General features: G+C 41.4%; 1 protein-coding gene across 18 annotated transcripts in view; it reads right to left on the reverse strand.

The window, feature by feature from the left end:
* Positions 1-1,169: 1,169 nt before the first annotated feature.
* Positions 1,170-15,595, reverse strand: part of plecb (plectin b) — a 161,049-nt gene continuing 146,623 nt past the window's right edge. For 17 of the 18 annotated variants that reach the window (XM_049584125.1, XM_049584131.1, XM_049584130.1 and 14 more), the window contains 4 exons: positions 12,215-15,568; positions 2,479-9,595; positions 2,145-2,261; positions 1,170-1,970 (listed from right to left, as the gene is read on the reverse strand). In XM_049584125.1, the coding sequence (XP_049440082.1) occupies positions 3,437-9,595; positions 12,215-15,568 (9,513 nt within the window). In that variant the 3' untranslated portion in view covers positions 1,170-1,970; positions 2,145-2,261; positions 2,479-3,436. The remainder of the gene's footprint in view (positions 1,971-2,144; positions 2,262-2,478; positions 9,596-12,214; positions 15,569-15,595) is intronic. The other variant, XM_049584124.1, reaches the window with a different exon arrangement.

A 15,595-nucleotide genomic window follows, 5' to 3' on the forward strand; every position in this document is an offset into this window, starting at 1 on the left:
GTAAACACAGACCTCAGTGGGTTCATATCATGTTCACCTGTAAAGCAAATATTGGACTAGTTATGTTTCACCTAAGTCACTTGGTTCCTGAGATCAAAGTAGGTCAGTGTAACACTGCCCTCATGTGGTCATGTTTTTTCCAGAGGGTAGAGTTATATAGCAGGGATGCCACTGGGTTGACATGACACTGTTTCAAGACCTCACATGGAATATTACTATAGCTTATAGCCACTGATTATCACTATCATAAAATAAAATCTACTTTCTCTGTAGTGGTAAATAAGGTAAACACTCAAAAATCCTGCTCCACTCGTCATATAGACTATGTGCAGTATGCAATCTATCACTTTTGTTATGTTTCTCATATATTAACATACTGTAAAGACCTAGCCACTACTATACAGCTGTTATGCTCTAACATTGCTGTGCTTTAACATGGAGGGATGGAAAATAGGTATCAGTATTTGAAGTCCTTTTTTTGATGTCCTAGGGTGTTATTAGTTTTCCTATGTAACTTAAAGGTCCAGTGTGTTTAGGATTGGGGAGATATATTGGCAGAAATTGAATATAATATTAATAAGTATGTTTTCTTTAGTGTATAATCACCTGAAAATAAGAATTGTTGTGTTTTTGACACATTAAAATGAGCCACTTACATCTACAGTATGTAGGAAATGGGTCCTTGTCTACAGAGATCACCATGTTGCACCACCATGTTTCTACAGTCGCCCAGAACAGACAAACCAATCATGGGCTCTGGATAGGTCTATTCATTTTTTTCTTCAGCCTCCATAGTTAGAAGCCTCTCCTTGACAAGCAGGAAAATACAGATTTCTTTATTTGAAACTGCTTGATTTAGTGTTTTCTCTTTTTTTTTGGCCGGTTTAAATCACCAAGTCTTTTTGTTTTGGAGAGAAAGAGAAATTGCTTTATTCAGTGTTTTTACTGGTTTTAATTACCTGATCTGTTGAGATGACGAGACGTCTATGGATAACTCTGCTCCTGGTAAAATCCCTCTGAACAATAAACACTGAAGCAATTCTTAGATGATGCTAAATCTCCCTAAATTTTACACAGTGGACCTTTAAGACAGTGGCACTGAAAAACATATTCCACTCTAAAAATAGCTTCAGATGCATGGGTACTGATGTATGAATGACAACAGGGCCTCCTCAGAGCATATTTATTTACAACATTGTGTTAATGTTCATACAACAAAATCCACTCACCACATCATTAAAAGCAAAATCTGCCCCATACGCAAAACGAACCAGTTAGTTTGTGAATTGGTATATTGCTAAAATTAAAATCAGCACAGCTACATGTGCAGTTGTCTTTATTTTATAATGAACATTGTCCCCCAAATCATCCTTTGTAAGGTTAGTAAAACATGCAAGGCAAATTCATGATATATCAAAAACTTGATGAAAACAAAAATAAAAAGATTTACAGTGGTAAAACACTTTAGAGATACATAACAGAAATACTTGCTGCAGAAAAATAACTATAAGCAAAATAAAGCATCAAACTTTCTGTTTGCAAAATGTCAACTGAAAGAGTTAATTTGATATAATACATACATTCATGCAATGTGGTGCTGTATCAAACATGTCAATTGTCCAAATGTATCCTCTTAGCACTTTGGTAGGATTGAATTTACAGAGACATAATACGAAAATATACCAGTGGACCTAAGAGATGTGCTGCTCTACTACTATACTTAATCCAAATTTAAATGAAGAACAACACATGCAGATGTGTTTGCTTTGGGAGTGTTGTCTTAAGAAATCAGGATATGACAACATAAATATCACTGTTGGCATTCAAGTAATAAATATATATATATAAAAAAAGGTTATGAATAAAGAGTGTTCCTAGAAAGGCATCCCGAGATGATGTCAGGTTGACTCAGCCTCAGCTTTCTTCAAATGTGATGTACAATGGAAGAAAGGGCATACTCAATGGCAGATCTAGAAATGAAAGCAAATAACTATGAATTAAAATCAAAATGAACCAAACCATGCAGCGGGAAAAAAATACAGCTTAAAAAAAATTGCAAAAAAAATCTTGATGATGCATGGCTCCATTTTTTGCAAATGAATTGATAAAGACATGATGTTTGCAACAACAGTTATACACTGTACCTGTGTAACTGCGTGAGGATGACATGGACTCACGAATCCATCCAAACTGAAGGGACTGTATGCTCCGTCCAACTGAGTATCTGTGCTCAAATGCTGGATTCTGGGGGGCTGAGGCAGCTGTCAAAAACAACAGGATAAAAACTGTCAATCAGCAGTAATGAGGATTTGGAATAGAAACAGATCACTAGTGATATCACCATGGTAATGTGTAGGGCAGTGAAAAAATGATATAAATTAATGGAAAATCTAGGCTATGACGTAATCAAAATCAACACAAGAAATCAGACAACAAAAAGCATATGAAAAATATATTAAAAAAAACATATGAACTTACAAGAACCAAAATAACAGGACGTAGGTCAGTATGGCAGAGCAGGATCAAGTCTGACATCATCTTGGGATTAACCAGGAACACTTGACTGATGGTGAACATAAAGAATCTAAAACTTGGGAGTGTGTAAAACAATGGTGTAATAAACCCAAAGGATGCAAGACCACTAAATAAACGGGTGTGAGTACAAAATAATGACAGATGTGAAACTGGTTTCAGAATGGTCTGCATAATTTTAATTCTGGCATGTCTTTTCAGTGTTATACTGTTGTAGTGTCTTATTTTGTAGTGTCTCACAGGTGTATTTTTGCTGGGTGTATTATTTAGTTACCCAGGTAACATTTCACAAAAAAATCACAACACAAAATATGTCCATACTCTATACAAATATTCAGAAATGTAAAGGCATCTATGTATTTTAGAATCTGTTAAAAACACTAGAACTAGGTTGTCATACAGTATCTCGTCAAGTAGGACTGTCAAAAAAGATAAAAAATAGACAAATATCCTTGAATTTCAAAGGAATACTGGAAAAATATCTCTGTTTGACATACATACAGTATATATTAGTTTCAGAAAGCACAACTATACAACTTTTTAACAAGTGTATAATGAAAACTATAAAGTCATTTAAAAACCAGCAGAAATGTCATGCTTTGCCTTGAAAAATATAAACTGACTGGTAATTAGTACTAAAGAAAAATAATATCTTATATTTCTAGCAATGCTTGGTAATGTCTCCATATATGAGGCACATGTTTAGACATCTGTTATATGTGAAAAAAATCAATTAGCCTAGGCAGTTGTTGATGTGACTACATGCAGGGCAGAATAAATAAATTATATTTCCATGTTACTGTAACTATTTTTTCCTGTTAAAAAAAAAAAATGCAACTATAAAGTGCATTAGTATTGTTGGTTCTTAGACACTTGGGCCATTGTTAGGGACAGAACTATCTAATCAGAATCTGCGGCCGTAGCTAGTTGAAGAGGATGTGTAGGAGGAGGATGAGAAGCTCATGCTGAAGCCAGCATCAATGCTGCCTCTTCTGGAGCCTGATCGGGATCCGGTCCTTGAGCCAGACCGGGAGCCATAGGCAGATCCAGGCCCACTGGCATTGTAGGGACTGTAGAGGCCTTTGCTGGATTGTGAGGAAGCCTCCAGAAGTCTTAAGCTAGTTCCTTCCTCAACCATGCTTTTGTCCATGGCATCTTTGAAGGAGATTTTCAGTTTGGTTTTTGGACATGTTAGATATTTAGAATAAGCACCGGCATCTCTCAGTTTCTGGGCAGTGCGGGCATCAATTGTGCCCTTCCTGATAGATTCATCTAGCGACACTCTTCCCTCCACATCAGGCTCAATAAGTCCACCAGTCAGATATTGGACCTCAAGGAAACGCTGCCCAGCCTCATAGTACAACCAGCCTTTCTTGAGGGCTTGGGAGGCAGACATCTTTTCTTTAGTTCTGGGGTCTTCAAATCCTTTGAATGCTTTCTGAGCCAGGTTGAGGCGATCAACCATGATTTTATCCACAAGGCCTTTTTCTGTAGCATCAGCAACTGTGAATCTCTCCCCAGTTACGGGGTCAATTATTCCTCCTGTGCAGGCTTGAGCCTCTAACAGTCTTTGGCCAGTGATGTTGTCTACAAGGTTCCTGTGTATGGCCTCAGTGATAGACACCTTCTCCAGTGTGTCTATGTCCAATATTCCTGCTATGGGGCAAATCTCCTCTGCTGGGTCATTCCATATGACTGCAGGTGCTTTAATGGAGGGTATGGGGCTCATGGGAGAGGAGTAGGTGGAACCAGTGGTGGAACCAAAAGAGGATGAGCGTGAGCGAATACCTCCCACGTTTCCAGAAAGCATGTCAGCAAATTCTGTGATAGCTAGGTTTCCAGATCGGTATGTATCAAGGGCTTTCTGGTCAATGAGGCCACGTGAAAGAGCATCATCAACATCATACTGTCTTCCTGATCTCCTGTCAATGATGATGGATTTGACAGTACCATCAGATGAGGTCATTGTGATCTCTTCCCATTCACACTCCTGCTCAGCAAGCTCCAGGTAGGTTTGGTGGTCAATTAGCCCCTTTCTGTAGGCCTCGTACACAGTCATCTCTTTGCCAGTCTCAGGGTCTACAATGACTACTCTGCGTTTACGAACTGAGGATTTGGAGGAGGTCTTCCTTTCCCGCTTCTTTTCTTTCAGTAGCAGGAGCACCAGGCCAGTGTCAGGATCAGTGATGCACCTCTCCATGAGCTGGAGGTAGGTCAGGTTTTCCTCAGTGTTGGGATCAAAGAAGCCTTTGGTGTCATCAGATGGATCTGTCAAGATCTCATTCATTTCCTCATCAAAGAAGCCACGTTTGTAGGCCACCTCAACTGGCAGACGGTGACTTTCCTCTGGGTCAATGATTCCACCAGTAGCTATCTGGGCTTCCAGGAGACGGATACCATGATCTTTCAAGATAAGCCCCTTTTTCATGGCCTGGAACAGAGAGATTGTCTTGCCTGTGTAAGGATCTCTATACCCTGTCACGGCACGCTCAGCAGAGAGGAGCTTGTCTTTGAATTCAGGTCCTACAATTCCCATTTTCACTGCTTCACTGACAGTCAGTTTAAGGTTTTTGATTGGATCAATGACATATCCTGTGGCTGCCTGTGCCTCAAGGAGTTCGAATGCTGTGCCTGGCCTTATCATGTTCTTCTTCATGGCCTGGTAAATTGATAGACGCTCCTTTGCAGATTCTAAAAATACACCAGCAATACAGCTTGTGCCCTCTAGGTACCTTGATAGTTTATCTGTAACCTCCTCCACTGAAATACTACCTTCATTCAGTTTAGTGACAGTCTCCTGGTCAATAATTTGTGAGCGGAGCAGCTCCTCCATCGTGATCTGTTTCCTCAGACCCTTGAACATCAGCCTCTTGTCTCCCAGGGAGAGTAGGCGCAACCCACCATCTAACTTGCATCTCTTGAGAAGCTCTGCATATGATACGTCCTCATCAGTGACAGGGTCGGTGAATCCTTTAACACTGTAAGTCAGCTTTTCATTGGTTTCCTTGTTGATGTAACCTCTTTGCATGGCAATGTCTGCTGGCAGGTGGAACTGGAATTCAGGATCAATAATTCCACCAGTGGCAGTCTGTGCCTCTAACATTTTCAGAGCATAATCCTCTGGAACAAGATCCTTTTTCATAGCCTGGAAAAGAGATATGATTTTACCACTGTATGGATCTTTGTACCCTGTGACTGCTCTCTCAGCTGACAGAAGTTTATCATGGATCTCAGGGCCGACAACTTCCTTACGTACAGCTTCATCCACCGTAAGCGTTTCATTTTTATGTGGATCAACAATGAATCCTGTAGCAGCTTGTGCTTCTAGGAGGCTGAGGGCTAGTTCTGGTTTAATAAAGCCTCTCTTCATTGCTTGGTATATGCTTAGCTTGGAACTTGAGTCTGTTGCGACCCCAGCAACACAGCCTGTGCCATAGAGATACTGTTTCACATTTGTCATCTCCATTATGTCACGGATGTCCCTCTTGCCCTGTTTAAGGAGGTTGTATGTCTCCAAGTCAATGATGCGGGCATTGTACAGCTCCTCAATAGTTATCCTTCTCCTTATAGTCTTGTATGACAGTGGACTGTCATTTCTGATTATCTCTCTCTGCTCCATGATCTCAATAATAATGATGATCATCCTCTCTTTAGTGATTTTACCAGAGCGATAGTCATCCATGAGCTTCTGCCTCTCTTGTTCTGGAAGCAAATTTGAGTTCATGATTTCCCACAGGTTCACTGGTTTATCAGCAAGGCCCTCGATTGGAATGTCAATCTGGGTACTGGCCAGGTCACTCTGTGTTTGTTCCTCCGTGTAGAGATATGTCTTCTCTACAACAGTTGGAGACTGAGGCTTGGAGAGTGGAAGGATGTACAGGCCTGTCTCTGGATCTCTGTGGCACTTGTCTTTAAGCTGTCTGTAGGTAGCATTCTCATCAGTCTCTGGGTCTGAGAAAGCCTTATTATCATCAGATGGTTCAGATAGAGCCTTGGCCATTTCTTTGCTGAAAATGTTCTTCTGATATGCAACATCAGTTGGGACACGGTGGCTGTTTACAGGATCAATGATTCCTCCACTAACCATCTGTGCCTCTATCAGTGGCATGGCATGCTCTTTCAGGATGAGATCTTTTTGCACTGCTTCAAAGAGGGAGATTTTGTTGCCTGTAAATGGATCTTTATAGCCAGTGACAGCTTTTTCTGCAGAGAGAAGTTTTTCATGTAGTTCTGGACCAACAAGACCTGACTTCACTGCCTCATCTACTGTCAGGCACTGGTTTCTCACTGGATCTACAAGGAATCCAGTGGCTGCCTGGGCCTCCAAAAGTGAAAGACCTGTGTTGTGTCTGAGGAGCTTTTTCTTCATAGCCTGATAAATGCTTACTTTCTCTTTGGTTGGCTCCAGGTAGATGCCAGCGATGCTATCAGAGCCCTGGAGGTATTTATTGACATTGGGATTCTCACTAACTTGTTTAGGTGTTGTTTTGCCTTGTTGAAGAAGGTCAAATGTTGGTTTGTCAATGATTTTTGAATCATACAGAGAACTGGCTGGGACAGGAGCTCTAAGCCCCTTGAAGTTGGACTGTTCTCGCTTCTTGGCCTCTTTCTCATCTACGATTGTGATGACGATCTTGATTATCTTTTCAATTGTAACCTTTCCTGACCTAAACTGTCTGAGCAGGTCAAGCCTTTGTTCCTCAGTGAGATATTCAGAGTTGATGATGTCCCAGATGGTCATCTTCCTGCCCTTAAATGGTCCAGAGTCGAGCTCCACAGTTGCCTGAGTCATGGCCTCTTTTGTCTGGGCATCGGTGTATGTTGGCTCCTCCTTTGCACTGATTGCTTCATCAGAAAGAGGCAGGAGAGGGAGACCAGTTTTCTTGTCAGGGACACATCTCTTGAAGAGCTCTGAGTATGTGACATTTTCTTTTGTGTTGGGGTCATAGAAGCATTTAGTTTCATCAGTGGGGTTGTTGAGAATCTCTTTCATTTCATCATCAAAATAGTTTCTCTTGCATGCCACATCATGAGGAATGTGATGGCTCTTTACTGGATCAATGATGCCACCGGTGGCCATTTGGGCATCGAGCAGTCGGATTCCTTGTTCTTTAGGTATGAGATCTTTTTTCATCGCTTGGAACAAAGATACAGTCTTGCCAGTATAAGGATCTTTGTAACCTGTAACAGCCCGCTCTGCAGACAGGAGTTTTTCATGCAGCTCAGGACCAACAACTCCTGCTTTGACGGCTTCATCAACTGTGTGCTTCTGATTATTGACAGGGTCAACCACGTAGCCTGTGCCTGCTTGGGCTTCAAGCATATGCAAAGCAGTCTCTGCCCTCATCATGTCCTTCTTCATAGCCTGATAGAAAGACATTGTCTCCTTGGATGAGTCGATAACTACACCTGCAATACAGTTTGTACCCTTCAATGCTTTGTGGACAGGCTCCATTTCAGATACCTCCTTGACTGTCTTATTGCCCTTGTGCAATTTGTTGTAGAGGTCTTTATCAATGATTTTGGATTCCAGGAGTTCAGTGGCAGGAACTGGTGCTCTCAGACCATCAAAGGTAATTTCATTCTTCTTCTCTTTGTCCTCTGCCACAGTAATCACAATCTTAATGATTTTTTCAATTGTGATTTTTCCTGTCTTGTATTGACGGAGAAGATCCTTCTTCTGGTCTTCAGTGAAGTACTCAGAATTGATAATTTCCCAAATGGTGACAGTCTTGCCCTGAAACCGTCCAAATGGCACGGACACAGTTGTTTTGCTGAACACATCCTTGGTCTCCTCCTCTGTGTATATACTTGAGCACTGAGCAGCTTTGTCTGTGATTGGCAAGAGTAGCAGATTGGTGTCAGGGTCAGTGGTGCATCTCGCCATCAACTCAGCATATGTCAAAGGTTCCTGAGTGCTTGGGTCAAAGTATCCCTTTGTGTCATCTGAAGGTTTCTCCATGATCTTGTTCATTTCAGCATCATATTGTCCCTGTTTGTAGGCTGTTTCATTGGGTACACGGTGACTATTGATTGGGTCAACGATGCCACCAGTTGCAAGCTGAGCCTCAAGGATTCTGATGGCATGATCATGTTCTATCAGACCTTTCTTCATGGCTTCAAAGACAGAGATCTTCCCACCAGTGTATGGATCTTTGTAGCCAATAACTGCCCTCTCAGCCAGAAGCATTTTGTTGTGCAGTTCAGGGCCAATAACGCCTTCTTTGACAGCCTCATTTACAGAAAGTTTCTGATTCTTAATAGGGTCTAACATGTAACCGCTGGCTGCTTGGGCTTCAAGAAGGATCATAGCTGTGCCTGGAGTAATCTTTTTCTCTTTTGATGCTTGGTAGATTGACATTTTTTCATTAGATGGCGTCAAAACACCAGCAATGCCGTTCTTTCCTTTAAGAATTCTTCTCAGTGCTTCAGTCTCACCAAGATCTTGAACAGTGATTTTGCCTTTCTTTAGCTGGTCAAATTCCTTCTTGGATAGAAGGCCAACATCATGAAGTCTGCTTGCAGGTACCCTCTCACGTATGCCATCGAAAGACAAGGGATCTGGTTTCTTCTCCACACTGTCTGCTGCATCACCAGTATTTTGGCCATTGTAAACTGCACTTTGTGACCCAACCATTGTCACACGTATGGTCTCTTTGTCAGGGACATTCTTTTGTGCTTCTTCAAGCTGCTGCAGCTTCTCACGCAATTTCTGGTTCTCTTCTGCAAGAATCCTTTCCTGCTCTAGTCTCTTCCTCTCCATATCCTGCAATTCTTTTTGCTTGTTGAGCATTTCTTGCTCAGCCTCTTTTTGTTTATGGAGGGCCTCATCCATTGTAGCATGGAGTTTCTTCTTTTCCTCCTCCATCTGCTGTCTCTGGCGTTCCTGTTCATCTTTGAGAGCTTGGGCCTTTTTGACTTCCTTTTCATACTGGCTCTCCAGCTTCTTTTTCTCCTCTGCAATCAGCTTCTCCTTCTTTAAAAGCATCTCCTTTTCTGTAAGGAATGTCTGCTCGAGGGCTATCTTCTCTTTTTCAATTTGTTTCTGCTGTGCATCGGCCATCTGATAGGGAAAAAAAATAGAAAACACAAGTTACAAAGGTATATAGGTGATGTACATACATTCTGTACATAATTTGGTTTTTCTTAATTGTTTATTTAATTTATAATGGATACAATTTGTACAATGCACTCTGCTTATGCATATGGAGATTTAAAAAAAATCCCTAATTGAGATTATGTGTGCTTTTCTGCAGGTTTTTCATAGTTAAAAATTGGTTGTGTAGTATTTTTTTTTTAATAAATGTCCTCTTTCTCTAGCATCCTTGTTTCAAGATTACAGATAATACATTTTCATATTGGTGTAATTTTTCAGCCTACATTAGAAAATCCAGATCAACCATGAGAATGACATTGCTCAGCCTACTAAATAACAGAAGTTGTATGACCAAAAATGTAATTGACTTAAATAGACTGTCATAAGAGTCCCTTTTTTAATATACAGTTTGATGAGAATATTTTTTGCCTTACAAGAATTTGAACAGAAAATTGGCTGCATGGACACAATTATTAACTTCTTGGAACTGATCACCATCAATTTATTGTGTGTGTGTGTGTGTAATGTATGTGTGATGATACACACAATTCATCACCTATATTCTTAATTACAAAAGTCAAATTAAAACACACACACACACACACACAGACACACACAGACACACAGACACACACACACACACACACACACACACACACACAATAATTTACTATTACTTAGAGAGGACTGTGTAATTTCATATAATGTATCTGCAAAACTAAGTAAAGTGAGTCCAAAATAATCTTTTCCTATTCCTAAGAACTTGTTGGTGGCTCTGATTATCGAGAGGTCAAATGAGACTGAAATAGAATCACAAAGATCCCTAGACATTCGCATCAAACATTAGGTAAATTTACAGTGGCCCTGAGTCAAACCATTGCAAATTAATTAAGTTATTTGAGCAGAACTCACATGTTACAGTAAAACTCAGTTGAGAAAAATCACTTTCACAGTCAATCTGGATTATGATGGACTATGTTCAACAAAGTCTACAGATTTTATATAAATATATACACTTTTACAAACTGAAATTTTAAGATATTCTGCTTAACTGTGGTACCAATAAATTTGCAAATGCTGTTTATCCAGTGCTTGTTTGTTAATTTTTTTGTGTAACTTTATGTGTTGCAACTGTGAAGCAATTTTGTTACATGAAAAATTATCGCTTACTGTTAGATATCAGTAATTATATTTCGTTATTTCATTATTTACATCTGTTACGACAGATACACCTTAATAATTTTTATTTTAAATGGCAAGGGGCATATCATGTAATGCTTACTTTACACCATCAGATCTGTATGATAAACTGTTTGCACATACTCTAGGAGGGTACCCTTTCAAATAGTTCAACAGTAAAGGAAAACTCTAACACTAATAACCCAAGGGATGGAGTTTGTGGATGAAGCCACATGCCCTTCGTGTCAACTGATGCACACCGGTGCATGTCATGGTAATGTCTGATGGAGGGCTGAATAGATACGGTGACATCTCTGGCAAATATTTTGTCATGTCAATATGGGTGACAGAGTTTTGCTTGAATGACAAATGCAACACATGTATCTGGTGGGGTGGAGATATCAGCATTATCTTAACACAGCATTCACAATGAATACTGGGCATTGTTACCAGTGTTGGGAGTGACCTGTTACAAGGCAATGTAATTACGGTTACGCAATACTTTGTAATGCAGCTATGTGGTAACGCATCTAATGGTGTGTGGAAGGCTAGTCTTGCATATTATTTTATTTAGGCCTATTGATATATTATTTTAAGGCAGTAAATATTTGTATTAGGCAGTGTGAGGATGGCCAACCTATTCTATATTGTTATTAATATTGATATGGTTTTATTTTGAGGCAGCTATAACCTACTGCAGTGCTCTCTTAATACACCTGCGCGTTTACTTTGTACAGGAAGTAATTAAGTCAAGTAAAGTAGTTATTTTTCAAAGTAACAATAATGTGTAATACATCACTTTCTTTGTGTAACGATATCAACACTGATGGACAAATGGTAACTGTAGGTGACATGTTTTTTTCTTAGCCACTAAGTAGGTGCATTGTAAAGTTATTTCTTTTTTATTTTCTTTTATCCTGAAAATCCAGCCAACATTAAGGATTTTGCTACCATCCATGATACATGCATTCCTTTAAAACTCACTAAACACTGGCAAAAATCTTCCTAAAGGTTAGGAGTTCTAGTAAATACATAGGTGCATATTGTAATAAGGCATGTCTCATTATTATGTTTGGCACAATTGCAGATGGAATATCATAATTTCAGTCTTCTCAGTCTGTCATATTTTGGAGCTGAGTTTTGAGGCTAAAGGAAATGTGAAGCATGTCTTAAAAAATGAAGCAACATTCCAGGATATGGGGAGGGGGGGGCATTCGGGATGTGATCTGCATGAGCACAGTGCACTGTAAAAAAAAATTAAATCACATTTAAAATCAAAGATATGATTTCATGATTAGTATAATCAGAGAAAGGGATAGAGGAAATTTAAAGAAAGAAGTATGTTAGTTTTCAGATAGAGTTAACAATGACATAAGCTGCTCTGTTATGCCATTTTTGACACAATACCTCTTTAGACTTATTTTGAAGTTCTTCTGCTTCCTTTTTCAGTCTATCCTTCTCCCTCTCTAGGTCTGCGATTGCCTTGCGTAAATCGCAAGCCTCTTTGCTGGTATTCTGTTTTTCAGATGCCAGTTTAGCCACTTCAGTCATTTTTGCCTGGGTGGTTATTTCAGTCTCATGAAGACGGACAGCAATCAGATCAGCTTGTTTCTTGAATTTTTTAGCCTCCTCCTCAGCTTTGGCCTGGGCTTCACTGAGCTGAGAAACCTGAAGTTTGAGTTTCTCGGCCTCAGCTACGATCTCCAATTGCCTTTTCCTCTCTGCTTCAAGTGACTTCTGGTATTCTTCAGTTTCCTCTTCCAGACGCTGTTGCATCAGTTGTTTATCCTCCAGCAACTTTTGTGCCTGCTCCTGAGCCAAGTCCTTTTGTCTTTGGAGCATCTCTGCTTCAGCTCTGAACCTAGATGCCTCTTGTATGGCCTGCATTTTTTCTTTGAGCATTTTATCTGCAAGAGCTCGTTGCTGATTGAGATCATCTTCTGCAACCTGTCTCAAGCGTGCAGCCTCTTGGGCTTCTACACTGAGTCTAGCAGCATCCTCTGCAAGCCTCTTCATATTTTCAGCTTCCTCTGCCAGGAATTTCTGTGTGTTATCTTTGTCTTTCTTAATCAGGCGTTGATTTTCCTCCTCGATTCTGTTTTTCAGTTTGAGTAGCTCCTCCATCTGAACCTTGACTTTGAACAGCTCCTCCTCCACCTGCCCCCTCTGTTTGACAGCATCATCAACCTCATTCTTCAAGCGCTGCAGCTCTTCATCCAGTAGAGATTTCTGTTTATCAGTATCATCAAGCTTAAGTTTCACCTTTGTAAGCTCTTGCTCCACTTGGAACTTCTGTTTCAGTGTTTGCTCTGCTAGTTTTTTGTGCTTTGCCATTTCAGCATCGGCTTGTTGCTTCTGCTTGAGTGCTGAAGCTTCTGCTTGTGCTAGTTTAGCAGCTTCAAATTCGGCCTCCTTCCTCAACCTCTCGGCATCCTCCTGAGCTTTGGCTTGATTTACAGCTTCTTGCTCAGCAGCTGCCTTTTGCCGTTCTGCTTCCTCTGCTTGTTGACGAAGGAGGGCAGCCTCCCTCTCTGCCTTCTCCCTAGCAGCCTCTGCCTCTTTGGCAAGCTTTTTGGCTTTCTCGTACTCTTCCTTAAGCTTCTGCTGCATGATGATATCTTCCTTCTGTTGGGCAAGGACACTCTGGACTTGGTGCTCAGCTGCACTGCATTTCTGGGCTGCTTGTTGGGCAGCAACAATCTGTTTTTCTGCTTCAATGTCGGCCTCCTCTTTCTGCTTTCTGGCTTCTTCTGCTTTCTTCTTCAGGCGATCAAGCTCTTCTTGAGCTGCCATGCGTTGTCTGGCTGCCTCTTCCTCTGCAGCAGCAATAATCTTAACCTTCTCCTCTGCTTCCCTCCTCCTCTTTTCCTCCTCAAGGGCAAGCATCCTTAGTTTTTCTGCCTCCTCCTCTGCTCTTAGTTTGCTTTGTTGTGTTTCCTCTGCAATGTTTTTCAGTTTGTTCAGTTCTAGCTCCAGATCAAGTTTTCCAGATGAAGCCTTTTCAAAGTTGAGCTTCAGAATTCGGATTTCTTCTTCGACAATTCGCCTCTGTTTCAATGTGTCATCCACTATTGCCTTTTGTCTTTCCATTTCAGCCTCCGATGATTTTTTGAGTAGGACTATCTTTTCCTCAATCTCCTGCTTATGCTGATTGGCCTGGTCTTCAAGAGCTTTCCTCTGGTAAGCTTCATCCTCAGCTTGTCGCCGCAGTCTTTCGTTTTCTGCCTCCTTCTCCTTCAGGGCAATTTCAGCCTCCGTTTTTAAACGAGTGGCCTCACTGATGGCAGCCAGCTTCTCTTTGAGAATCCTCTCAGCCTCTGCTCTCTGACGAGCTGCCTCCTCCTCAGCAACTTGCCTCTGATGCTTGGCCTCTTCGGCAATGGCTCTCAGCTTGCTTGCTTCCTCAGCCACATCCCTCATCTTGGCAGCTTCAGCCTCAAGAAGTTGTTTGCTCTTCTCTGTGTTGGACAAGGTCTCCTTTTCTGCTTTGGATTTAAGCTGAAAAAGTACATCCATTTCACTCCGGACTTTGGCCAGTTCATCCTCCAGCTGTTTCTTTTGTTGTTGAACTGAAATAACTTCATTCTTCAGGCGGTACAGTTCATCTTCAAGGATGGATCTCTGCTGTTCTGCGTTGTCAAAGTCTGCTCTAAGTCGAATCAGTTCCTGTTCTGCAGTGAGTTTCTGCTGAGCCGTGCTGTCAGCTACCATCCTCTGTTTCTCAAGTTCTTTCTCAGCCATTTCTTTCTGCTTCAGGGCTGACTCTTCAGCTTTGGCTCTCTTTTTAGCTTCACGCTCAGCATCCTCCTTTTGTTTCTCAGCTTCTTCTTGAGCAAGGCTCTTTTTGTGGGCTTCCTCCTCAGCCTGGAGTCTTAGACGAAGGGCCTCATTAGCTTTTTGCCTCCATTTCTCAAGCTCTTTTTCTGCCTCTTCTCTGGCATTTATCGCATCCTCCTGTTGTTTCTTGAGACGCGCCGCTTCTTCTTGCAGTTGAAGGACAGCACCATGCTCTTGTTTTAATGTTTCCTCCAATTTTGAGGTCTTTTCCACATAGGACATGTGTTTGCTCTGGAGCTGAGCAGCGGCACTCTTCTGGGCTACCTCCTGGGCAACCTGGATTTGCCTCTCCTTTTCAATCTCAGCTTGCTTCACTTGCCTTTCAGCCTCCTCTGCCTGCCTCCTGAGGTTTTCAAGGTCTTCCAGAGCTTTTTGCTTTTGCTTAGCAGCTTCTTTCTCAGCCTCAGATTTGCGTTTGAGTTCTTCCTCTGCCATGCGTTTTTTCTGGGTCTCTTCATTGACTTGTTTGCGGAGCTTCTCAGCTTCTTCCTGGGCGGCCTTTCTGAGTTTCTCAGCTTCATCTGCTCTGTCACGAAGTTGCTCAAGCTCAGATTCTGCAGTAGACTTTTGTTTAACTGTTGTCTCAAGTTGGATCCTGATGAGGCGGATTTCCTCCTCAATCTTGGTCCTGCTTTGAAGAGCGTCATCCACCTGTTGACTTTTGTCCTTGATCTGCTGCTCTGAGAGGTTCTTGAGCTCATGCAGTTCCTGCTGGATGTTCTGCTTTTGCTTTTCTGCATCTACAGCAGCAACCTCTCTCTTGCTCACTTCTTCCTGCATTCTGAGCTTCAGCTCTTGAGCTTCTTTCTCAGCTTTGGCAATAGCCTTTGCGTGAGCTTCAGCTAACTGCTTCTGTTTGTCTAACTCGGCCTGCATCTCGGCCATTTTTTTCTGCTCTTCCGCTTTGAGTTTCTCTGCAGCTTTCTGCATTAGTGGAAGCAAATGGTAAAG

This window comes from Epinephelus fuscoguttatus, linkage group LG8 (genome assembly GCF_011397635.1).
Source record: "Epinephelus fuscoguttatus linkage group LG8, E.fuscoguttatus.final_Chr_v1".
NCBI classification, from domain to species: Eukaryota; Metazoa; Chordata; class Actinopteri; order Perciformes; family Serranidae; genus Epinephelus; species Epinephelus fuscoguttatus.